Source organism: Ziziphus jujuba, chromosome 2 (genome assembly GCF_031755915.1).
Source record: "Ziziphus jujuba cultivar Dongzao chromosome 2, ASM3175591v1".
Taxonomy (NCBI): Eukaryota; Viridiplantae; Streptophyta; class Magnoliopsida; order Rosales; family Rhamnaceae; genus Ziziphus; species Ziziphus jujuba.
In genome coordinates, this window is record NC_083380.1 from 26739472 (window position 1) to 26765102 (window position 25631).

General features: G+C 30.3%; 4 protein-coding genes across 5 annotated transcripts; 2 read left to right on the forward strand and 2 right to left on the reverse strand.

Moving 5' to 3' along the window:
• Positions 1-215: 215 nt before the first annotated feature.
• On the forward strand, positions 216-1847 carry LOC125422671 (putative ribonuclease H protein At1g65750). Its single transcript, XM_060815035.1, has 3 exons — positions 216-654; positions 1496-1718; positions 1781-1847. Exons 1-3 carry the CDS (start codon positions 216-218, stop codon positions 1845-1847), a joined length of 729 nt encoding a protein of 242 aa, XP_060671018.1.
• A 358-nt stretch (positions 1848-2205) lies between these two features.
• On the reverse strand, positions 2206-3898 carry LOC125422672 (protein RKD4). The gene is made up of 4 exons (XM_048474767.2): positions 3780-3898; positions 3504-3670; positions 2990-3402; positions 2206-2740 (listed from the first exon to the last, which is right to left on the reverse strand). Exons 1-4 carry the CDS (start codon positions 3896-3898, stop codon positions 2408-2410), a joined length of 1032 nt encoding a protein of 343 aa, XP_048330724.2. The 3' UTR covers positions 2206-2407.
• A 1664-nt stretch (positions 3899-5562) lies between these two features.
• Positions 5563-8564, reverse strand: LOC107419248 (protein EMBRYO DEFECTIVE 514). The gene is made up of 2 exons (XM_016027994.4): positions 7999-8564; positions 5563-6339 (listed from the first exon to the last, which is right to left on the reverse strand). The coding sequence occupies exons 1-2, from the start codon at positions 8443-8445 to the stop codon at positions 6025-6027; spliced, it is 762 nt and encodes a 253-aa protein (XP_015883480.3). The 5' UTR covers positions 8446-8564; the 3' UTR covers positions 5563-6024.
• A 7516-nt stretch (positions 8565-16080) lies between these two features.
• On the forward strand, positions 16081-22417 carry LOC107419243 (uncharacterized). 2 transcript variants are annotated; one of them, XM_016027987.4, is made up of 9 exons: positions 16081-16294; positions 17106-17226; positions 17706-17983; positions 18752-18823; positions 20545-20612; positions 20906-21062; positions 21472-21552; positions 21634-21723; positions 21973-22417. In XM_016027987.4, exons 3-9 carry the CDS (start codon positions 17708-17710, stop codon positions 22093-22095), a joined length of 867 nt encoding a protein of 288 aa, XP_015883473.3. In that variant the 5' UTR covers positions 16081-16294; positions 17106-17226; positions 17706-17707; the 3' UTR covers positions 22096-22417. The 2 variants fall into 2 exon arrangements, with proteins under 2 accessions (XP_015883473.3, XP_015883472.3); XM_016027986.4 differs by lacking the exon at positions 17106-17226 and having other exon boundaries at positions 16083-16294.
• The last annotated feature ends 3214 nt before the right edge of the window (positions 22418-25631 follow it).

Consider the following 25631-nt stretch of genomic DNA (forward strand, 5'->3'; position numbering starts at 1 on the left):
CAAATAAACAAGGATTTTAAAATTTTTGTAATATCAAATTTTATATGTAACTCATGTTCTTGATATGATATCATATTATATGTACAGATAATTAATTAGCTAGATACAGTTTCCATATATGTATCTACATGATCAGATAAAAGTAGTTTAAGTTGATCAGATAAAAGTAGTCCACCTTTCTGTTGCCTGAGAGTTTATGTGAAGAACTTGATGCTATGGTTCGAAAATTCTGGTGGGAAACGAAACCAAAAGTTTCAGGTTTTCTTCCTTTGAAGGCTTGGAATGATATCTGCAAGCCAAAGGATCTGGATAATTTGGGCTTCAGACGTTTTAAGGATATGAACTTAGCTTTGATTGCTAAGCTTGGGTGGAAGATAGCAAGTGGGGAGGATTGTCTCTGGACAAGAATGCTGAAAGCAAAATACCTTCAGAATGAAATGTTTTTTAAAAGGACTTCCTGGGTTTGGCAAGGATTGATAAAATCCAGAAAGCTTATCCGAAAAGGTTCTTGCTATCGTATTGGGGATGGTTCTTCGATTGACTTTTGGAATGATCCTTGGATTCCTGATTTGGAAAACAAGACTCCACTAGCTAGAGAGGATGTTGATGGGCCTAACTGGAGGAGGGTTTTTGAATTGAGAGATGAAAGGACAGGTCTTTGGAAGGAAAGTGAGATTCGATTTTTTTTGCATGGAGGATTCGGCTGAAGCTATTTTGAAAGTGTCTTGACCTCATGTGGAATGCCGAGATAAACTCATTTGGAAGGGGAATGAGGAAGGCAAGTTTTCAGTCAGAAGCTGCTATAGAACCTTATTCGAAGGAGACCAATCTATTGGGAGGATTTTTTCCTGGGAGAAGTTGTGGAAGCTGAAGATTCATGAACGTCTGAAACTTTTCTTATGGAGAGTGAAGTCAAATGTCATTCCCACAAGAGAGGTAATTGCTAACAGATTAGGATTACAGGATAGAAGCTGTTCTCTTTGCGAGGTCGAAGTGGAATCAGCGTTACATATCTCTAAAGAGTGCCATTGCATTAGAAGTCTAGCTTTTGCCAGTAAATGGGGCTGTAGAATTGATTCTTGGGAGATCTCTTGCATTGAAAACCTTGTTGATTTTTGCATTAACCCAAAGCCAGATGCGTGTTTAAAAAATATGGATAAGAAAACAATTACGATTTTTCTTTCTACCCTTTTGTATTTTTCTTGGAAATTTAGAAACGAAAGGATTTTTTCCGGGCACGTTCCAAAGCAGGATTTAGTTTTCCGTTTCAACCGGTTAGTCGATGAGTTTCTGTCCACTGAGGAAGTGAGCAACGATAGAAGTGTTATGTTTGAAGAAAGATGGATCGCACCTCCTGAGGGATGGTGGAAGATTAACACAGACGCAGCATTTTTTAATGGACAAGCTGGAATTGCTTTCATTGTGAGAGATGGGAAAGGGAAAGATATCCATCTGGCTTAGAAACTGATTTGCTGCCCCTCTCCCCTTGCTGCAGAGCTGAAGGCCATTGTATGGGCATCAGAATCGGCTATAGAGAGGAACTGGAAAAACCTTCTCTGGTCTTCAGATTCCCAGTTGGTGGTGAACAGTATCAACATGAAAAATGACCCTTCAGCTTGGGAGACCAGATATGATCTGATTTACCTCCGTTCAGTTTTTGAGAAGCGCAATTGGCTGATGTCATGGAACTCTCGTAACTCCAATAAGGTTGCAGATTTGTTAGCTAAGCAAGTCATTCATGCGGGAAAGTGTTTGATTCTTCTGTTTGTTTTTTATCTAGTCTTCCAAGTGATTTTATGGATCTGTTGAAGAATGTTGATAAGCTTGGAAGAGGCTCCTCTCTGTAATCCCTCTCTCTTGGGAGGTTTTTTGTGCTTTTGCAATGAATTATTTACCCAAAAAAAAAAAAAAAGGAGTTTAAGTTGATTACAAATTTTCATTCGGATTCAGCTTTATGTAGATTGAAATACCTTAATTAATTTCAACGAAATTATTTTTTATGTGCTAACTTTCTGCCTTCCGTATATGTAGAATAGATCACATAAATATGAAAAAGAAATATAAAAAAAAAAAAGGAAGGTACAATATTAAAACTAGACAAATACAAACCCAATAATTCTGTAGAACTTCATTACAAACATATACTATAATATATATATATATATATACCTATGGGTCATTTGCCTAAACTGTGTATTTCCAGAATTTATGCTATTCAAAGAGCCTACATTAATTTCTCATCAACACCCCCACTCTCACTTCCCCTATGTGTTCCTCTATTCACATTCTGTGTAAGCTAACAAACAGATAATGTTCTACTGAACAAAAGTACCAAAAAATCAAAACAAAGGCGGGGAAAGAAAAAAAGGCAAGCAATAGGACTATAGTTATAGCTAGGCAAGGTTTTCTAGTTGAAATCAAACGCCATATCAGTAGAGGAGAATGAGTCAGACAGAAGGGATCTCAGTTCCTCCTGGTCATCATCATTATCTCCATTCCCATAAGTAGTGGAATTTGCAGGATTACTACAGATCAAAGATGGAGCTTTTGAATTTTCCATCATACCCATGAGCCTCCTTTTCTTATAATTTGCTTTGAAACAAGCTTGTCTTAGCCTCTTTGTATTGTCCTCAAGTTGCATATCTGGCAATTCCTCCATTAACCTCTTCTCTCTCTCCAATAACTCTATTGCATCTTTAAGCTTTGATTCATTTTCCTCACCTTCCTCTTTTCCCAGTTCCTGAAAGTACCCCATTCATCAAATTCAAGAATATATAGATGCATTAAAAACCACCATATATACATATATATAACTAGTAATTTTCTAATAGACGATGTCAATCTGATTACATGTAATCAATACCCATATAAAAGTTATAAATCTCTCTCAGGCAAAAAATTAGCTATATGCGATGCCCAGTGGAATAAAATTATATATACATATGTATATATATTTAGTATATAAAATTGATATGATATATATATTTACTTGAACATTCTTGATTAGTGTTTGGAGGCTCATCAACTTCCTGTGGGGCCACCTACGTATGCCCAATTCTCTGCATCTTTTCTTTAAGAGAGTCAAACCCACATTTAGTTCCTTTGCTGCTTGAGTGATAGGCATGTAAAAATACTGAGATATGATTTCCCTAGACAAGGCTTTTGAAGCACTGCTGCTTTTCTCTTCTGATGATCTGCACCTCTTTATTATCCTCCTTTCTTCTCCCAAAACGTTTTCGTTGTTCTGTCCATCCCTATCACACAGCAACAATGGCTGTTGTTGTTGTTGTGGTTGTTGTTGTTGTTGTTGTTGTTGTTGATGATTATAACTCTCTAACCCAACAAATACATCTTGATAAACACCAAGAGAATTTCCATGATGGTCATCATAGAAAATATCATCTACATAAAAATAAAATAATATGAACACAGTATCAATGTTAGAGAAACTTTGAAGAAAGTAAGAAGGGATTATTAATGTTCTCTTATAAAAGTATCACTACCTTGAATTATATTTGGACCCATTGATTTGAAATCCAATGCTGTATATAAAGGATCTGTAGGTAAGCACTCCATTAAAGGAACAGCATCAAGAAGAATGTTGTCCTCTTGTAATGGAAGTTCAAATTGACAATCCAAAGGGAAAAACCCAGCTCCACCAAGACCACTACTATAAAATGGAAAGGAAAAAAATTTAAAAAATAAAAATAAAAATTTCAAAACTTATATATATATATATATAAATATAGATTTCTAACACAGAAGAACATAAATAATACCTGAGATCAAATGGAGTAGTGTATTGGGTGGTGGGAAAGTGAAATGGGTTTCCAATATCTTTTGCCACCTTTTCGTACTTTGGCCAACAATACTCAATGAGTGACTGATATGGAGCCATACTCTAATGACTATGATCCTCAAAGATTTTGTGAAAAAGAAAAAGAAATATTAGAAAAAACTAATGTGAAAGAGTAGGAGAAGAAAAGTCTCAGTGAATGTATATATATATATATATGTAGATGAAGAAGTGTGAGTTTGGAGAACGTGCGCCGCCACATGCATGAATTACTCTTTATTTATTTGGTACCGTGTGAGAGTTACAAGAGTTTATCTTTCATTAATTATTTCTAATTTTCCAAAAAGATTAAAAATAAAAATGGGAGTTTTTAATGGTAACATAATAATTGCCAGATTTTTTAAGAAAATAAAAAAAAATTAAAAGAAAACTAGGTAAAAACTCGGGCTGAATTAGGTAAAAACTCGGGCTAAATTCAGATTGTTTTCATCGGTTTTGAAATTTGAACCGTAATTATTATTATTATTATTATTATTATCTTTTTTCTAGCGGGTGTTGTTTATGTTTGGATGGGGTTTACTCGAGAGAAAAAATTTCATTGATCAGTTGAAAATCATGTGTATAAAATATCATAGTTCTGCATGCCGGCCACGTGTGTGCATCTAATTGGCTAAATCATTTGCGTGCAAATGGGGCACTAAAAACTTAGACTACATACTTACCTACTTAGCAGTACAATGATTATCTTTTCGGTATTTTGAAAAAATAATAATTATTATTATTATTAATTTTTCGGCATTCAGGAAAAAAAGAGAAAAAAAAAAAAAAAGTTATCTTTTCGGCCAACTTTTTCTCACCCTTGTAATTATTACATTTGGATGTATAGCTTTTTTTTTTTTTTTTTTTGGGGTCCAAATTTTATTGGATTATTGATACTTTTGAAAAATAAATCAATCTGAAATCACTAATTTCACTTACTATTATTAACGCCCATTTTGTTTTTTAATTTTTTCTTTTAAACTTCAATTGAGCTTTTATATTTGGATGTAACGTATTAGGATGAGTTAAAATTATGATTTTTTTTTTTAACTTAATTGAGGTTCATTAGTGGGGGGAGTTACAGTATAGTGATTATTTTCAGTGATAATGTGTGCTGGTCACATATATTTATATATATTGGAGGCTCTAATCATTCTCTTTAATCGTTTAATAATTGAGAGTTGGGTAGTGGGAGTAACAGTAAAATATTTAGCATTTTACACATTGATTATCATTTCAATGGCATAATAATTTGTCTGTTTTAATGCAAATGAGTGGTGGATGATAATTTATGAATATTGGTGAGAATATTATTGACATTAAAAAGACTCAGATCTAACTGCTCTTATAATTTACAGTGCAAAATGTTAATTCATTTTAATAATTAATTGAGATTGATGGAAAATTGGCTCATCATTCCCATTAATTAATTCTTTACATTTACCAAATTGCACTAGTAACTATGTTAAACACTGCCCATTAAATATCGATTGCCTGGCTTGCAAAGCCTCTTTAATTGTTTTACTATTAGCTGCAATAAATTTTCCGGCTTATGTAGTATGAATTCACACAAATTCACAATATGGAAAATAACTTCCCCTTTTCTTTTTATTTTTATTTTTTTTGGCTGTAACCTATACATGGATGATAAAACAGGATGCATATACATATGATGATGTGCATGCCTACAGAACGTTGACATATTTATGACATGTAACACCTTCTAATATTATAACAAACTTATATTTCATAGCCACATATAATTTCAATTCCTTATTTGGACGTACAAAAACTGAACTCTTTGTTATAGGCCTTTTGACTTTCTTTTCCAGATGATGATGGTATGGGATTCAAACTTTGAACCCTGGCCATAAACCGAAGTTCAGCATCCTCAGTTTACACCAGAACATTTTACATAAAAAATTCATGCGATGTTGGTTATGAACCATATATGATAATACCCTTTATACAAAATATTATAACCAAAAGATATGAGGGAAAGAACCCAGGATATGAGGATGATGATTTTCAACATAAAGAGAAGCCATAGGTAGTCAAAATTAGGATAATGCAGCAGTTTTAGCTTTGATAAGTGCGAAGAAAGAAACCAGTCACGATCTTTCCTTGACAGTTCTATAATTCAAAAGTAAATCCACCACCGGTGAGTTAAAGTTGATACTTCAGTTTCTTCAGTTTCTTGACTTACCCCCTCTGCCTCGGCCACGTCCACCTCCTCTTCCACCACGGCCCTTACCACCACCACCACTTAAGCCTCTATTGGCATCCGATTTTATTTGCATGTGCTCTGGCAAGGGGAGTATACGATCCACACATTTCCTGAAGCTAAAATCATCAGTCGTTTCATCATTCCGAAGGAGGAAGAAGCACCTGCTTTTGAAGGTTGGATGGAATCGAACTTGGAAAGCTTTAATCCCTCCACCAATCTTTTTATCTGGCTCTGCATGACCCTTCTTAAGCAAATCCAGTAAAACCATTTGCTCATACTGCAATAAACACAAGGAAAAAAATTTGACAACATTACATCAGTATAACCTGCTGGCATTTAAGATAGCGCGGCAGCAATCTCAAAATCAAAGCATCTGGTACACAATAATTATTCTGTCGCAAGTATAATGGTTATCCTAAGATTAACCAAAGCCATTAAACATTTCAAGATTTTGCATTTGACAAGAACATAATATGAAATTTCATTTTGTGAACTTTATTCCAATAACAGCATTCATGTGGGATGCAATCTGCCTAGCATTACATAAAAATGTATTCATTCACAGTTTGTGGTGCATGCATTTTTAAAATGGATACCAAGACATTCTAAAATTATACAAAATATTACCATTATTAATTTATTATTCCAGCTTTCTAGTAACTTTAAGAGAATTCTACACAAGCCAAAAGGAACCCCAGGATGAAAGCAGAACACAGTTCACAACAAATTCAAACATAACTACAAGAGTTTGCAGACACATGTGAAGAAATGCTCACAAGTACGGACACACCTACAGAATTTATACAAAGCTAACAGCAAATACAAAAAAGGTATACACCAACCTTTGGAAACACCCTCTTAGCGGTTCTATTAAGCTTTATATTCTATTCCAGAAAAATCTGTTCTTCAAATAAGAGATCCAAAGTCTTTTTTTTTTTTTTTTAATTACATATTAATGATAAAGAATTTGGTTATCCTTGGTCCTAATTGAATTCAGAACATAACATTCATCACCGTTAGGCTTGCACAACTATAGACCATGAAAGAATTGCTTCTTCTTCCAAAAGTAAAATGGTAAACCAACTTCAAAATAAAATAGATGAATAAAACCGATATTAGCCACCATAAAATTTATTAGTGTAGCAAAGCTCAAAAAGACAAAAGTAAAATGATAATAGAATAGCAAACAGAACCACCCCCACCATTGAATTTCATAGCAAAATTTCATGAGAACATATGAAAATTTAGTAGTAAAAAACTTAGGACACATGTCACAAAGACCATGCAGCAAATAATGCACAAGACAGAGTCCAAAAACAAAGTAGGAACACTAAGACGCCATGAAACCAACGAGGGGCTTTGGTTTCTGTACCTAAATGACAAAGATGAATCTCCATACCATAAACAACTAATTCCAAAACCAATGTATCATAATGGTAAAAAACTTAAGGTGTTTTACAAAAACAAATAATTTACCATCTATCACTGGTGAACAAGTAGGCTAAATCCAACATATCTTAAGCAACTTTAATTCTCATTACACTCTCTGGTTTACATTAAAATCATAACTTTCCACCCGTGAAATAAAAGAAAAAGAAGACATTTTCTTTTTCTTCTATTTCTTACAGTTTCTCATCAACCAAACAATCTCCAGATCAACCCAAAATTAACCATTGGTGAGCAAGTAGCTAAATCCAACAATTTTATGCAACTCTAATTCTAATTACATTCTCTGTTTTACATCAAAATCACTTCTTTACACTCGTGAAAGGGAAGGGGAAAAAAAAAAAAAGTACATTTTCTCATCAACCAAACAAGCTCCAGATGAACCAAAAAAATACCCAAATCACATGCAAATTGATATAAATTTCCTTAGCACCCAAAAAGGTGGAGAAAAAAATAACCCAAAAAAGAAAAAAAGCAAAAAAGGCTTTACCTTGTTAATGTTAACATTGGTAGGCCAGAAATGCAGAAGCTTAAAGAAATAATCGAACATCTCCACCGACGACACGAATTCCTTCGGACCCAACTTTACCCGAACCGATCCATCATCACCATTTTCCCCTTCTTTTCCTCCACTTCCTCCTCCTCCCAGCTTCTCCAACCTATCCTCTTCCACAGACTTCTCAACCTTCTGCTTCTTCGAAACGCCGTTGTTTTCTTCCTCCTCCTCCTCCTCCTCCTCCTCTCTAGCCCGCTTCGAGTTTGCCTCGCCATTGGCTGGTGGTTCGGCTCCATTGGCTACAGCGCCAGAACCGCCATCCCCGTCTCCCTTAGTGTCTTCTTGGCCATTTTCTAGGGTTTCAAGCTCCATGTCCTCGCCGGGCACATCGGCTCCCTCCAAGTTTGTATTTAGGAGCTCTGCTACAGTCTCTTCCGCCATTTCTCTGCTAAACCCTAGCAATCTTTTTTTTATTTTATATTTTTTGGCCCCTCTCTCTCTCTCTCTCTCTCTCTCTCTCTCTCTCTCTCTCTCTCGTAGGGTTTTGTGGGTTTGATCGCTATTTGAGCTTCCTTTTTCTTTATACGGCGAATTTGGCACTCTCACGGTTTTTGCGGTAATCACCCTCAATGTAAATAAATTATATTATTATTTTTTTGAAGATAATAATTAAGAAATACTAGGAAAATAATAATAATTAATAATAATATTTTCAATTTCGTAGACTCATAGTTTAGTGATGAACATTTTTTTTAATTAAATAATATAAAATCCTTAATTTTGATAAGTATAACGATTTTGGGTTGTTGTGTGTGCTAACAATTTTTTTAAACATGTATTTCTCATGTATAATTTCTATAATAATTTTCATTGTTGGTTTTGAAACTATTTTTATATTTGCATTTTCAAGGGGGAGGGGTATCATTTATAGAGAATTATAGGGTATATCCTCCATTCAGCATATTGTGAGCAACCCAGATTATCTTAAATTTCATCCTCTATAAGAGCTAGACTCTATATATATATATATTATAAAAACTGCCCCAGCCTCTTCTGCCTTAATTTTATTCCTATAGTGCATCTATTGCACTATGAAAACAATAAAATTAGGAAACTATAAAATTAGGTAACCCTGTTAAATTCATGTTTGTTGTGCAAGTGCATAGATGTACACTTCAAAATTGTTAAAAATTAGATTCAAAATAATTTTAAAAATTAAAGTATAGCAAAAACTAAAGTTTAAGAATTGAAAATAATTTTAAGAATTAAAGTATAGCAAAAATTAAAGCTTAGGGATTGAAATGCTAGAAAAAAAAAATTTAAGGATTAGAGTATAAATAGGAATATGGTTCAGGGATTAACAATGTTAATAACACTTTTTTTCTTTTTTTCTTTTTACAAAGATTGTGAGGTTTAATTCTCACTTGAAATAAACAAAAAATTATGAATCTTTTAAATTTTAAAAAGAAATTTAACATAAACAAGAATTAGAGTTTAAAGATTGAAAGTTTATAGTTTGTTTTTTGTCCATAATTATATATATAAATATAATTTTTTTTTTTGGTAAAATTGAACATAATTATATTTAGATAAGTTGCATAACTATTCTACATTTTCTTGGCCTAACGCTGTTAAACTTATTAGTCAAAGTTCAAATCGTGTAATTCTTATGCTTACAATAGGGGCTTGACAATGTTAAACAAAAGTGTATATTGAAAATGCTATAGCTGAAAAGTTGTGCATTGAATAGTAGATGAAACACATTTCACATATATTGTAAAATGTGTTTCACTTATCATTGAATGGACAATTTACACCACACAATAACACTCTTAATATATATATATATATATATATATATATATATATAGCTATATATATGCATCTATACCTAGATTGAAGCTTGCAAGACATGCCCATTTACAAAACTATGAAGCATGGCTAGAGAAAGGAACAATTTGGTTACTTCCTAACTTCCAATCCGATGTATATTGATAATTTTTATGGTTAAATAAAGTTTTTTCTATTAAAAATGCACTAGACACTTGAATCAAAGTTGAGGTTGGGTTGAATCAAAGTTGAGGGATGAGTTTGTGATTTTGAATAGAGGGTGCAAGTGAGTCAATTACTAAGGTTTTCAAATTCTGACTTATATAATTTTATAAATGCTGAAGCTCATGAAATTTTAAAATACCTTTTTTTAAAATTGATTCAGCTTATTATTAAAGTTTGTAATTTAGTTGGTTTAAATATAAAAATCTAACAAGTTAAACATTTGATTTTATTTAATTTTTATTTTAACATAAATTATTAATAAATTTTATTTATTTTATTAAATTTTTGATAAAATTAAATATTTTATAAAATTGAATATAAAAGTATTTACAACAGTAATTTTTTTTTTTTTAATGAATAAAAAGGTTGCTAAGGTATTTTAGCCATGGCCTTTTATAGTTGGAATCTAAATAGTTTATCAACCTATGGAATTTAGACTATTAGATTGATGGACCGAAAGCAAATTCAGGCTTAGGGCAAAACCACCACTAAAAATATTTGTCCTGGTTCCATGAATCATTTCTATATTCTTGGATAATTTTTTAATAACAAAATTATTAAAAAATATTTCAGCCAAAAAAAAAAAATCATTAAAATTTTTTTTATATATTTATTTACTAAATAATATAGGGAGTGATATTATCTGTTTGAAAGTGATTTTGATGATTATTATATTTATGTTTATGCATGCATAGATAAAAGAAGGTGATGATTACTAGGCTTGGGAATGACTCCTACCAGTCATTTCTTGAAATTTTTATTTAGGATGTGACTTTTAAAAAAAAAAAATCATTTAAATGGTGTTTTTTTAAAAAAAATAAAAAATAATTTTTTTATAATAAAAATACCAAAAGAATTCATTTTAAATTTATTTATTAAATATTATACAAATTATTTTATGTTTTAAAAGTAATTTTAATGATTTTTATATTTATGTTTATGATACACGCAAAGATTTGGTAAATAATTTAATATACATAATTTATCAAAGGAAAAAAATGTTTATTATTTATTATTATTATTATTATTTTGATATTGAAATGTACGATTACTTCAATGACATTGCACCTACAAGGCTATAACTATTTTCATAAGCCAAAAAAAAGGAAGAAAAAAAAAAACTATAACTACATTTTTTGGGTGAAATTCTAAGGTATAACTAGGTAACACCAAATACTTCTTTCCCCAAAAAAAAAAATATATATATATATATATATATATTTATTTATTTTTCTTGAATGACATTGTATTGTACAAAAGACCTTATAAAGTCTTCGGAAAAAAAAAATTTGTGACCCAAATATTAGATAAATCATATTAAACACTTGAGCAATTAAGTAAAACAAGAACTATTTAAGTGAGGATTTCTTAAATATTAAAGTTTAAAGATTAGAATCTTCCTATTCAATTTTCTTTTAATATTGTAATTCCAAATTTTGTACAAAATTAGAATGAATGATATTCTTTTAGTTCCGAGGGAAGTCACATCAATATAATTGAAGTGGAGAATTTATGATATCATACCAGTGGAAAGTAAAGAGGCCAAACCTCATTGCTTTAGATTGAAATAATCAACTTGTTCTTCACAATAAAATTTTAAAAAAAGCTCCACAATTCCTTTGTCAACCATGTTTCATATTTGAAAACACACATTTTATCTAGAGAAAAATAACAACTTCAAAAAAATAGAGGAAGATGATGTTTGAGAATAAAAATAATAATAGAAAAATCATATCCAGATAGTTAAGAATTTTATTTTGAGGTAAACCTTCTTGTCGATGGAGATTTTAAGAAAGAAACTATATCATTGTCCCAACAACGACAAAGAAAATGAAAAGATGTACAATATTTTTAATTAATATATACTCTTTGTGATCTGGTATTTTTTTTTCCTTAGCAGTGAGAATAGGGAATTTAAAGTTAAATTATTATCTAAGAAAAAAAATAATTTTATTAATTATTGGACTGATCTTTTATGGTGCAATAGTTTTGATTTTAAAAATCTTTTATTTGTATAATGAATTTATTAACATAAAATGGAAACATATTGAAGTGATATATGTTAAGGTATCATCTTAATTAATAAGTTAATATTAAAATTTTAGTAAGACAAATTATATTATTTTATACTTACCACACTATTAAATATCCAATATAAGATGAACATCATTAAATGTCCAATTTAATATAAAAAATTATATTCCTAATTGATCAAAACTATATATATATATATATATATATACACGGGATAGGTAGTTGTAATAATTTGTTTCCAATAATTTGATAAAATTTCCTTCACAAGTTGAAGAGGTGTGATGCTACTCTAAGTTGAAGAGTTCTACATTCCTATATGAGATTTCTTGCATGATGATGCATGATGAGGAATGCAAGTGGATACTTGAAAGGATGGCTAATGAATTTTATTAAAGATAAATATATAATTATATTAAAGATAATGCTTTATTAAAGATAATATATAATTATTTTAGAGATAATGCTGTATATTATTGACAGGATTGCTTTTAGGATTCTTTTTAGGCATCTAAAATGGTCCCGTGTAGAAAAATCTTACTAAATTGGTATCGAAAATTCAATGGAATCTCTTTATGAATTTGATATAACCCAATAGCATAATAAAGAATAATAAATGCTTGAATTTGGACATAACCCAATTGCATAATAGAGAATAATAAACACTTTTAATAGAAATTTTAAAATTAAAATCATATTCATCAAGGGTTTCAATTCAAAAGAAAATAAAAATAAAAATAAACATACACGTTAGGTTAATTTACCAATGTATACTAAAAAAATGTAAATAAATCCAAAAATAAATAAAATAAAATAAATAATAGTTTCGTAAGAAGCATGAAACAGACAATATATTCATAGCAGAAATGCAATGAATGTGAATATGCCAGATGAATGTGAATATGCCATAACAACAAATATATGAAGGTGAAGAAGAAATGGTGCTTAAATGTAATGTATATCAATTGTCAATTGAGGCGTAGATGAGCAATTTAAAAGGAAGAAAAAAACAAAAAAACTATGAGCAATTTTGATTAATAAATATTTTCATCAAATATGTTTTTTTTTTTTTGGCATATTGAAAATAATGTATTTATAACCATTAATATTTATTATACATTGATTATCTAAGAAAAATATAAAATTTAATTAATATTTTTATAATTTTTACAGTCATTTTAATAATAAATTGATTAAATAAATTAATTTTAAAATTTCGATAAAAAATTTTATACCTTAAATAAAATTCTATCAATTTTTATTATTTTTATAAATTTTTATCAATATTTGATATTATTAATATTTTTTAAAATATATTTATATTTTAAATTTTTTATATTTTCGTTAATATCGAGTTTTAAACATCAAATTAGACTTACATACTGTTTTTATTATTCTTTTTATTTTTATTTGATTAATTAATTAATTAATTTTTTTTTTTTTTGGTTTTCTGTTTGGGATAAGAACGGTCAAACCCAAACAGAGGAAAACAACTTTAAAATAAATATCAATGGTCCATTGACCAAGCATTTCGATGCGAATGTATGGTATTATTATTACACAGGTGGGCGCATTTCTTTCATGGAACTTTCATATCTTCACGGTTCACTTTATCGTTTGGTCCACTCCGTCTACAGACTAAAAATAAATAATCAAATAAATATATAAGAAGGAAAAAAAAAAAAAAAAAAACAAAGCAATGAATTGAATCACATCCATGATATACTATAGCTTCACATAAAATATTTAAAATTTACTATTTTTTTTTTTTTTTTGCTAAGATAAAATTTACTATTTTTTTTTGTCCTTAACTAAACGATAATAACATTACAACATATACTTAATAAAGAGAGTATAATGGGAGATGATATTGTGAAAGAATATATTTTATTTTGTTTTTATTGTTTTAAGGGAGGACGAATCTACCTAATAATTGCTATAATATGTTCTTTGACAATGCCAAATATTTTGATCAACTCAAATGTAAAATTTTTTTCAATAATGTATTCTAAATTATTTTTCAAAAACTTATTCTAAATTTGTTAATCAATCAATTCCCATTGAATTATAAAACTATAGAATTTTGATCCAGTGGACAATTTAATTTATTTTATGATATTAAATGTTGTTGTAATACAAAACTAACTAGAATAAATAAGAAAATGCATAAATTTTTTAATTTTTTTGGAAAAATTTTTATGCTATTTACCCTTTATATTATAATTTAATTAACTTTTATTAAAGAATTCATTTTTTCGTATTAAAATTTTAATATTAAAAAATAGAAAATAAAAATTATTTTAAATTAATATTAACATATATAATTTGTCGATTTCACTTCTAAATAGTTAATAATAAAAGGAAACTAGTTGACTAGATTATTATTGTAAAATTATGTATTAAAAATTGATATTTTGAATTCAAAAATCTCTCCCAAAATAAATTTTTGAATCTAACAAACTGCTATATAGTATGGATTCTTTATTATTTATTTAGTTTCCTTTTTTTATTTGTTTATTTATTGATGACATTGCATCACTCTATTGTATCTTTTTATATCATATATGTAAATATATATATATATATATATATATATTCCAATTATTTTTTGAGTATTATTATTATTATTTTTTTTTTTGGGCTATTGGCTTTGTTAATCCATTAAGTCTGCCTACAGCTGCACTTTGATACTTTGAAGCTTTTTTTTTTTTTTTTAATACTATTTTTTACATTTTGTTTTCTTTTTTTTTTTTTTTTTTTTTTGGGTGAACCTTGGTTTTTAAATTATTTTTTAGTCAAATTTTTTTTTATAGTTTTAATACATGGAGTACACTTACTATAATAAGGAAATACCAATGTTACTAATTAGACAACCCAACATTTTTGCGTGTTGTATTAAATAAAGTATAAGTTTCAAAACAGATAAAAGATAGTTTGAAGAATAAAGTGTATTAAAAATTGAAGTTTAGTGATAAAAGTTTAAAAGGAAAAAAAAAAGTTGAGAGAAACTATGAATATAAAAAGTAACTCACATGTTGTTTGGTAATATAATTGATTTTTAATGATGGTTATTTTTAAAATTTAACATATTTTAATTAATCATGCATGATCCGTTTATATCAAAATATTAATTAATGATTGATAGAATTTATTAAGTATATAAGTTAACTATAGTATAAAAGAAAAAATATAAATATCAAATTACATTGGTTTTTTAATTTTTTATTCAAATTTATATTGTTTAAAATGTCTAACAAACTATAACCATAATAAAAAGTATTTTTAATAAAAGTAAGAATTATAAAAATAAATATACTAAATAAATAATAAATAACATTGATAATATTTTAAATAAATAATCTTATAGGCTACATTTGAGAAGTGTTAAAATTGAGAGACAAATTAATTTCTGAAATTTAATTTTCTGATAATTAATTTTTCTTTTGGTTTGTTTGGTGAATAATAGAAAAGTTATGATCTATAAATAATTAAATTTTACATTGTATAATAAATTAAAGATAAATATATATTTTCAAAAAAATTTAAAAATATTTTTTCTAAAATTTTTAAAATGATACATATATAAATGAGAATAATTTTTTTACATATTTTTCTATATTAGTGAAAATCTAATTCCCTAAATTATATTTTTTTATTTTACAACAAATTTCCAAATAAAATAAAATTATTATTTAAAAAAATTAAATTTTTATTAATTTTATTTTTATTCAAACATATCGTTAATAGTAACGTGTGAAAGCAAGAAGTGAATGTCAATTTATGAATCTGTATTCACGATTGGAAATGCAAATTAGTGTTAGCATAGGACATCTGAGGTTAATAATCATTTTTTGTTTTTTGTTTTGTTTTGTTTTGAAAGGGAAAATAAAAAGGGGAAGAATATTTTAAAGTTTTTTAGTGAAAAAGAAGAAACAGACCGTACACACAGTGATGGTGACGGGCTTCCGTGACTGTTAAAAAAGTAGCCAAAACATGGGCGTTGACCAGAAGCGTAAAATTCACCATAGCCTTGGATGGACGTTACGGAGAAGAGCCTTAGACATTGTTAGTGTCGACCCCTCCTCGATCCCAATGCCAAACCCCAACCCCAATTTCTAGTCGCCACTCTTCAATTTCTTTTCGCTTCCAAACCCATCAGAAACAAAAACCCAACAAACGAAAAGAAGCTCTACAATTTCCACAGGTAACCTAATTAATTTCTTTCTTTCTTTATTTCTGGGTCTTTTTTTTCCATTTCAATTTTTCCCTTTTTTTTTTTTTTTTCCTGGGTCTTTAATTAACTCAGTAAAGCTGCCGATTTTCTTTCTCTGGTTGATTTTTTTGGGTTTTTTTTGTTTAATTTTTTTTGTTATTTTCTGTTAATAATGCTTTTTCTAGGTTAGGTAGATCATGAAGTTTTGATGGTTTGATTGAAATTATTATGTTTATTTTCTTGTATCGGCTATGTTGGTAAGCAATTTTTGAGGACAAAAAGGAAACTTTAAAAAAAAAAAATTTTTTTTTGGGGATTTTCAATGGGTTGGTGAACCTGAACCTGTTTGTTTGGTAGACGAGAAAATGAAAGAAAATAATTAAAAAATGGTTTATTTTTATTTTTATTTTTTTGGGGAAAAGTATTGTTTGTGTTTCTGTCTGAAAAACCCACCTTGAATCAGTGAATTCGGAGACAGAGACCTAGCCGCTGCTTTATTTATAGGAGCTAAATTGCTTCTAAGACTTTCTCTTTCTTTTTCTACATTTTTCATTGATTCTTTCGCAAATGCTATGGTTCAAGTTTTTCTAACCAATCGATTAATGTGTATGAACTTTTCCCTCATTATAACTGAACTGACCGCATTCAAAGTAAATTCCAAAATTACTTTTGTTGTTCTGGATATTTTGGATGTTGTAAAGTTAAATGGGTTGTAGCAGATGGGTTCTCCATGGTCTTCTGATTTGCTTGAATAATGAAAAGTTAGATTAATATTTTGCCTGAGATATTTTGTGTGGTGCAGGGGAATTGCTATTGTTAAAAGTACCTTATCTGTTTTCTCAGCAGTCATATTAGAATTGAGAAATTTTTGTTTGGGAAATCTAAGCTTCTTTACCACCAGCCCTTAACCCTTCCTATCAAAGGTTAGAATTTCCTTTTTCATGAAGTAATAGGAAGATAGAAGAAAGGAAAATTTTAACAGTTTGAATGGAGATTTAAATTCAAACTGTTGGTAAAATAAAAAAACCCAAAGCTTAGTTTGCATTCTGTTTGATTGCCGAGAAAGTTGAGGAAATTAATAGAGAAGTTGAGATTTGGATTTTGTTGTTTCATATTTTGTCAATATGGAATAGATGGATATCTTCTTCTTTATCTGCTTGGATCTAGTTAATGAATGATTAAGATTTCAAATTCAATTTCTTATATTTTCCAGCAATTCACTCTCTGAAGAGGTTTTGTCTTATCCATTATATAAAATTAATATGCAGCATGATAATTAAATTTTATGACTTTTGATTTTAAAAGATAATTTCATTCCATTGTATCTTTCCTCTTCTTTTTTTTGGTGGATTATTATGGAATATTTGCTCTATGTGGTGATGAGGATCTTTGTTTTGAGTAGAAATGGGTGATCATCTTAATTTGTGTGTTGACCGCCTCATAACACCTCAAAGTTTGCAATCGATGGAAGAGGCAGATGCCCCAGGATCTTCTGTTGGAGGCTCTTGTTCTCAAACTGCTGAGAGTCCCACCTGTGTCATTGATGTTAAGGAAGTGGTGGAGCATGATGTACCTGAAGAAGAAGAGCCATTGATTCAGATGGCAGAATGTCGTATTTGTCAGGAGGAGGATAGCATCAAGAGTTTAGAGGTCCCTTGTGCTTGCAGTGGCAGCTTAAAGGTATTATACTATATGTTTCTATCATTTCAGCCGTTTGAGTTTTTAGATTATAGTTTTCTCGAAGAGATACTTTGCCAACATTTACAAATCCAAAGTTATTGGTTCTATTTTGGCATGATGTAGTGATTGTCCTCGTCACTTTTTCCTAAGGCATTGCCATCCCCCAGATCAGTAATAATAGCATGAGTTATGCTGAAAACAGTTAGATGTGCCATCCCCTGATGCATTTTTCTTTATTTATTGCTTCTCTTTTCCCTTGTCACTAATCCTTTCAGTATACTTCAGGTTTTAAACGCTGAAAACACCTTGGGAAAGATACTATTATATTCATTTTTCTATAGAATTCATATATGTGTGTGTGTGTGTGTGTGTGTGCACATGGCTCTGGTTGTTTTAAAGCAATTAATTTATGTTGACTGATGTGGTCTGCTTCCTTATGTGCAAAGAAGGGAAGTTACAGTTTATTTGAGTGCATATGTTAGGAGAATGATGAATTAAACTCTATAATAGCAGCAATGTTCAACTCAGATAATGGACTGGTGAAACTTTCATCTGTCGGAAAAATAATACAAGTGACAAATTGCTTAAATAGCTGAAACTATCCTGAAATTTTGTTGACATGTTAAAAGCTATTTTGATGCTGTCTTCTTATTTTTTTTGTGGCTGTAAAGCACCACTGATATCTTGCTGGAGTAATTTTGTGAATTAAGTATTAAAATAATACAACCCTTATTTATTTATTTGTTTGTTATTTTACTTTATATCCAGTTTGCACATAGAAAATGTGTTCAGCGCTGGTGCAATGAGAAGGGAGATGCAACTTGTGAAATTTGCAATAAGGTACTACTCAAATTCTTTGCATTTGCTGTCCTTCTATTATATCTGACAAGGAATTTACTTGAATAATTTCTACACTTGGTAAATATAATTTTGGATTTTGCATGCACATATTTATAGACATGTGCAACTTCTGGTGATTTTTTAATCTAGCTGGTTAATTTTTACTATTTCATAACTTCATGATCATGAAATAGATTACTATCTCCTGAGCAAGAATAGTTGATGTACCACAGAGCAGTATGGTATTTGTTCTGTTATGTACGATTATTGAAAAGAATTTATCGTTGACTTGTGAGTCATTTTATGAATAAACGGGGTGGTGTATGTTTATGCAAGTCAAATAATAAGCTGCTAGCTGTATTGTGATGTAGTTAAACTAAAAAATCGTATGGATGTATAGCAATGTTCATTGGTGGCTTGACTCTTATCCTATGAATTTGTTATTATTTTGTTTTTATAAAAAAACAATTTGTATTTATTTTGTAGTTATCTCCCTGAGGTTCGTGTAATTTCCTATTTTCTTTATCCATCTTGTTGTCTCATTTGTTACTAGGTAATTAGTGTAGAAAACTGTTTTTTGAAAAAACTTGCTCATGGTGTTAATCTATTCCTGTCACTGACAGATAATGGCATCTCTTCTGGGAAAATTATTTTCTCTGCCATTCTATTGTTGGATCCTTCAATTTTACGAGGCTGTTAATTGGTTTGTGTATGCGTGTTGTGCATAATACATAGAAACTGCAGTTAAAGACTTCTGTCTAGACTGGTAAATATGGATTCATGTACACTTGAAATTCCTCTCTCTCTCTTTAGTTGGTTAAAGTACAGTTTCTTGTTGTAAACTTACACATTTTTTGGGAAAAATGCATAAGTCTCGTTCAAAAGTTTAGTACATTTTTGCTTGTAAGCCCATTTTGTCAGGTGCCAGAAAACACTTTGAGCAATGAATCTTTGATTCCTTCCATAACAGGATGTTGAAATAACCCTAAAAAATGTGTCACCATCTATCTTGTGATTTCTCTATTTTCATGATGCTGTTATTACTTTTATGTTGATATGGTGATATGACTCTTGTGCTTTTAGTACAAGTTTATAACTCTTCCAAACTGTCTTTTAATATTTTGTTGGCACAAAAAGCTTTCTATTAAAGAAGGAGCAAAATAATCAAGGTTACTAAGTAACATGAGGTTCATATATTTTCCTAGTTCATTCTTGTAATTTGTTTATTTATACTGGGTGAGATGACAGAGTTATAATGTGCAACTATATTAATATGGAGCTTATGCTTTTGGTACAAGTTTATAACCCTTCCAAACCGTCTTTTAATATTTTGTTGGCATAAAAAGCTTTCTTTTTAAGGAGTAAAATAACCAAGGTAGTCACATGAGGTTCATCTATTTCCCTAGTTCATTCTTGTAAACTGTTTATTTACACTGGGTGAGATGGCAGAGTTATAATGTGCTACTATATTAAGATAGACTACATGTAGTGATTGCTTAACTAAATCTGTCCTAATTACTTAGGATTTTTTACTGTTCATTTTGTTTTATTTGAACATAGAATCTAATATTCCTAGTTTCAGTTGCTTGTGCTTCAAGTTCGTAAACATATTGTCTTATGTATCAAGTGCGTCATACTAATTGAAAATTGCATAAAGTAAATTGCACCCATGTGCAAAGTCAATGTGTTAACTGTTATGACAAAATTGGTTATTTATGCAGCCTTACCAACCTGGTTATACTGCTCCAGCACCTCCCCCTCATTCTGAAGATACTACAATTGACATCAGGTGAGTTTAAAATCTATATGTGCTTGGCTCCATGTTTTAATGTTATTGAGGGAATCTTTTCAATATATTCTAAATTAGTCTGTGATAAAAATGAGAAGCATATATTTATCATAAGGGTTCTCTACTTATTTGTCTTTTTTGGGCACTAAAGAAAAAGATTTATCACAATCCTATTACCATATTCAATGTCAAAGTTATTGTTGAATGTACGTATATATATATATATATATTATTTATTCTCTTGGTCAACCTTATTATCGAGTGTTTAAACATTTGTTTCTTGGATATGACAGTGAGGGTTGGACGATCTCCGGTGCCCCTTTGGATTTAAATGACCCTCGGCTCTTGGCAATGGCAGCAGCCGAACGACATATTTTGGAGGCTGAATATGATGAGTATGCTGATACAAATGCTAGTGGAGCAGCTTTCTGTCGCTCTGCAGCTCTAATAGTGAGCCCTAGCAATTTATTTATTATTGCTTAAAGAGAAATTAAATGTTTATCATGATAGTAGCCTATATAAACAGGGATGACTTGGAATTTTTCTGTGTTAAGTTAATTTATGAATCTTCCCGACAGTGAATAAAGCCTTACCCATACATGCTTGAAAACTTCAGCGGAAGTTTCTCTACCACACAGTACACGCACATGCACACACACAGAGCATAACACATAATATATGCTTTCCTATTGATTGGTGTGTTGCTAGTTGGCAGCATCCAACCCTTGTTTGAGGTTGTCATGGTCTTTCTAAATTATTGTCTGTGAAACACATTTCTCAAGAATATCTTGTACCACTGTCTACTGTCCATTTGATAACTAATTTTGTTCTTAACATCTTTATTAATACTTCTTGACAGTTAATGGCTCTTCTACTTTTGAGGCATGCTCTATCCCTTCCAAATGCTGATGATGAAGATGATGCTTCCACCTTTTTCTCTGTAAGTCGGATACCGATTTTCAATTTTCTTTGTAAACATTTCAATTGTTGCATTATGTAACTAAATGGTCATACTTCACAGCTTTTCTTGCTTCGTGCTGCTGGCTTTCTTCTCCCATGCTACATTATGGCCTGGGCAATCAGTATATTGCAGCGTCGAAGGCAAAGGCAGGTTAGTGTTGGTTTCCGTTATAAACTGTTTTATGACTGTTGGTAATAAGTGGTAGCAGCTCAAGTTTGGGGGGTATTTGATTTGGTGTGCTTATCATTGGCTTCTCCCTGTAGTCTAAGCAGCATGCATTCATTTGTGTACATCTTCTATGAATATTTAGGGTATATGCTTGCTAGATTTGTTGGCTATGTTTGGATTTTGTTGTTAAATGTAATATTCCCTAATTTCTTAATTTTGAAACTGCTTCAGGAGGCAGCAGCACTAGCTGCAACGGAAGTTGCATTTATGCTGCAGGCTGGGCAACATCGGGGCTTACAGTTCAGAATAGCTCCAGGACCTGCCGCAACTCCCCATCAAGAGCCGCTTCAATGATGCATTGTTTGTGAATTCTGGTAAGGTACTGCAATGGTGAGAGAATGGATAGCATCTGGAAATTTGGGCATGTTGGAAAAAGAATTTTCTCTGTCATGTTGTAAACTTTTATTGGATTTTATTTAAACACCCTTACAACTTTTACAATCACATTCTTCTTATATTTCTTGTTATGTCTTGTACATAAATCTGGGTTCTTAATACAGCAGTTGTGATGGGTTGCAAACTTGTGATATGAGGGCTGTTGTTCACAGATTAATACTGCAAACTATCTTGGTACATGCTTCATTTATCTGTTCATGTTTAAAATTTACCTTTTCAATTCTTATGTTTTTTAGTTGTTCGTGGGTTATTGATCCTAATAATCATGTGTTATTTTCAAAATAGCATTGGTATGTACATTCAGAAAATATTTTTTGGTTCTCTGGTTTTCCTTTGATCTATTTCTAGTTTCTTGTTATTTGTAAGGTTGGTTTCATTTTCCATCAGCTATGATATGAACCACGTGCATATTCTCGTCGGTTTTTTAACCTTTTGGATTAAGGAACAAATTTAATATTTTTTAAACTTGCTTTTGTTTTTACATACGAAAGCAAAAATAAGTTTGGTATTTTGGTTGGTATAAATTTGAAAACGCTTTCTAAGTTGATGTGACATGTATGAGATAAGAATAGCATACAAATATGAGATAAAAATAACATACAAATATTCTCAAAAGAAAAAAAAAAAAGGGTATGACATACATATATTTCTTTCCACCATTAATAAAATCATCAAAATAAATATTTTATGAAATAAAAAATTATTCCCTTTTGACGTGTATATCATACAAAAATTTTCCCCACTTTTACGTGAGATATTTAAATGATAAAAAGGTAAAAATTAATTAATTAACATAGTAATTTTTCAAAGAAAAAATAACTAACATAATTTACTTATTATATTAAACTTTAGTAAAAGGTAAATACTGGCGAGACAAATGCCAGACAAAGAAGCAGGCCATGGGTAAAGGTGCACATTTTTCTCTGTATAACTGATTAAGGTTCATTTAATAAATTCTATTAGTGCTTGATTTTATTATTTAAAAAAAAAAATGGAATAAGAAACTTCTAAATTCTCCATTTTGCTTTGAAGGTTCTGAACCTAGAAAATTATAGGGCGTCACCACCAACATGATGGAGAGAATTAATGAGTGGTAGTTGATGATACCATATTCAAGAAAAACTCAGTTATTTTAACTGTTAAAGTGAGTGTGATGTTGAAGTATGATTTTGGAAAGCAACAACAGTCACATTTTCTTTAGCCTTTTTTAATTTTTTTATTTTTTATACATGCTCTCTCGAAGCATTGGCCCACCATTATTAGACTATCTATGACGTGGTTTTCATTTTGCTTGGACCATGACTGGACTTCCCTTTCTTCCATCCAATTCAAAACTATTTCGTATTTTCTTCTTCCTAGAGTTTCTTTTTTCCTTTTCCTTACTACTTGAAGCACAAAACTCTGGTTAGGATTTTATCAAGTTTTTGGATTTGTAAAAAGATGAAAATCAAACAACTCCCCCTAACAAATAAAAGAAGAAAGAAAAAAAAAAGGGAAGGAGGGAGACAAAGATGGTCTTCATGGACAAGTGAGAAAAAAATAAAAATTAATATAAAAGAATAAAAGGTGAAGTTAGGACTAGGAATGGAAGGCTATAAAATGGGTTTTGTTTGAAATTTTGAATGAGGGTATTAGAGCTTGGGCAATGCATCCAAAGAGAGAGCAAAGAAAAGCATAAAGGAGTTCCATTGAGCACAAGAAACCAAGACTGGGATTTTTTTTTTTTTTTTTTTTTTTAGGTTGCATGGAGATAAGAGCTTGGAATTCTAAAGCTAGATAGCTTAAAGAAGGTGTTTTTGTTGCATAAAGCAAACGGTTGGTTGGTGTATTTGTTTTTGTTTTTTTATTTTTCTTTAGGGGAAGGGTTTAATATTCCCCAATCCAACATCTCTACTTTTAATAACTTTCTAGCTACAGTTGCTATCAATCTGTATGCCTGTCTCATGCTTCCGTTGTTTCTAGCACACCAAACACTCCTGCGTTGATTATAATAATAATGCAGCTGATCTGCAGAAGAAAATTACTTCCTAAAAAAATTATTACCCCAAAAAAATAAAAAATTTACTTCCTAAAATCTTGAACCGCCCATTCCTGACTTGACTGAAAGGCCAAATGAAAGAAAGACTCTTCTCCCAAGGAAGAAGGCAGTTATCAAATGCTTCTTATTGTTCAATTATTTATTTATTTATATATTTTTAGGAAGGTTTTTTTTGTTTGGTTTGTTTTATTCTTTTCTTTCATCCAGAGTGATAGTTTAGTGGAAGAAAATCACTTAATTTTTACATACGTGTGTTCAAAAATTGAAGTTCAAGTTTTGACAAATTCGTTATTAACTTGGATGATTTCATACTATAATGCCACATGGCACAGAAATACTAACAGAAGATATTTAAAAAAAAAAAAAAAAAAAACTAACCATAACTTTTTTTTCTTTTATTATTACATCTTAATCCCTTGTTCCATAACATATATGGAACACTAATAATTATTGAGACCCATTCCTGGGAAACTGTGTTGGATTCAATTTTTAGTCATGTCAGACTCCCATGTCATATACGATGCAGGATCACATATATAATTTAATCTCTAATAAAGATAAAAATATAATAAGGTCTGTCTGAGACTAACCCCTTTCCTTACAAATAGGAGCATAATGGAGGTCTACTGGTCCAATTGAACCAATCAATATATATATATATATATATAAAAGCAATGTGCCAAATGCTCTATTTGGGATATGCTTTAGAACAGAGTGAAAATTTGTACTTATCAGATGAGGTAGAGGGTGTTTTTTTAGTCTTTGTTTGGTAAAAAAGGGCAAGGCAAATGATGGAGATGTATAGGGAAAACAAAATTAAAAAAAAAAAAACAAAAAAACAAAAAAAGAAGATACTTGGCTTCCCAAGGGTTGTGTTCCAAACACAACTTTTTGTTCAAACCTGTCAGAGTCTTCTAAAACAGCTTTATATATATTGCTTCTGTGGCAGGCTTATGATTGAGGTGAATCTATAACTTCCCTACATGTATCTGGGTCCTCCTCTATTGCTTTTTATGCTTTTAGTCTTCCAAATCCCATAAAAGACATAAGCTTGGCTTGTTCTTTAGAGGGATTGAAAACCATAAGAAATTGTGGGGAACAAAGTCTCAGACACACTACTCATTCTCTCATCATTGCTTGAAAACATAGATAGATAGATAGATACCTTCTATCTCCTTGTTGATATTTGCAGAGAGAACAAACATGGGCTTTTTGGCTTATAGGGGGGCCATTTTGATTCTCTGTATTGGGTTTTTAGCTCTTCTTCAACCTGTGAAAGTTTCTGGTTTTGGTAGCAAAGATTTGGCTCTCAGATGGAGCAAAAGGAATTTGCCATTTGTTAGAGATTTGCATATTTTCAAGGATGTTGCCTTGGAGGATTTGGAAAAGAAGCTGA

Excerpts from the sequence above, each read along its gene's own strand:
- LOC125422671 (XM_060815035.1), top strand. The coding sequence starts at position 216 with ATGGTTCGAAAATTCTGGTGGGAAACGAAACCAAAAGTTTCAGGTTTT. Across the intron at positions 655-1,495 it reads ATTGAGAGATGAAAGGACAG|AGCTGAAGGCCATTGTATGG; the intron begins GTCTTTGGAAGG and ends CCCTTGCTGCAG. Across the intron at positions 1,719-1,780 it reads TCCAATAAGGTTGCAGATTT|TCTTCCAAGTGATTTTATGG; the intron begins GTTAGCTAAGCA and ends TTTTTTATCTAG.
- LOC125422672 (XM_048474767.2), bottom strand. The coding sequence starts at position 3,898 with ATGGCTCCATATCAGTCACTCATTGAGTATTGTTGGCCAAAGTACGAA. Across the intron at positions 3,403-3,503 it reads GGGTCCAAATATAATTCAAG|ATGATATTTTCTATGATGAC; the intron begins GTAGTGATACTT and ends ATTTTTATGTAG. Across the intron at positions 2,741-2,989 it reads CACTAATCAAGAATGTTCAA|GAACTGGGAAAAGAGGAAGG; the intron begins GTAAATATATAT and ends GGGTACTTTCAG.
- LOC107419248 (XM_016027994.4), bottom strand. The coding sequence starts at position 8,445 with ATGGCGGAAGAGACTGTAGCAGAGCTCCTAAATACAAACTTGGAGGGA. Across the intron at positions 6,340-7,998 it reads CCAATGTTAACATTAACAAG|TATGAGCAAATGGTTTTACT; the intron begins GTAAAGCCTTTT and ends TGTTTATTGCAG.
- LOC107419243 (XM_016027987.4), top strand. The coding sequence starts at position 17,708 with ATGGGTGATCATCTTAATTTGTGTGTTGACCGCCTCATAACACCTCAA. Across the intron at positions 18,824-20,544 it reads CTTGTGAAATTTGCAATAAG|CCTTACCAACCTGGTTATAC; the intron begins GTACTACTCAAA and ends TTATTTATGCAG. Across the intron at positions 20,613-20,905 it reads GATACTACAATTGACATCAG|TGAGGGTTGGACGATCTCCG; the intron begins GTGAGTTTAAAA and ends TGGATATGACAG.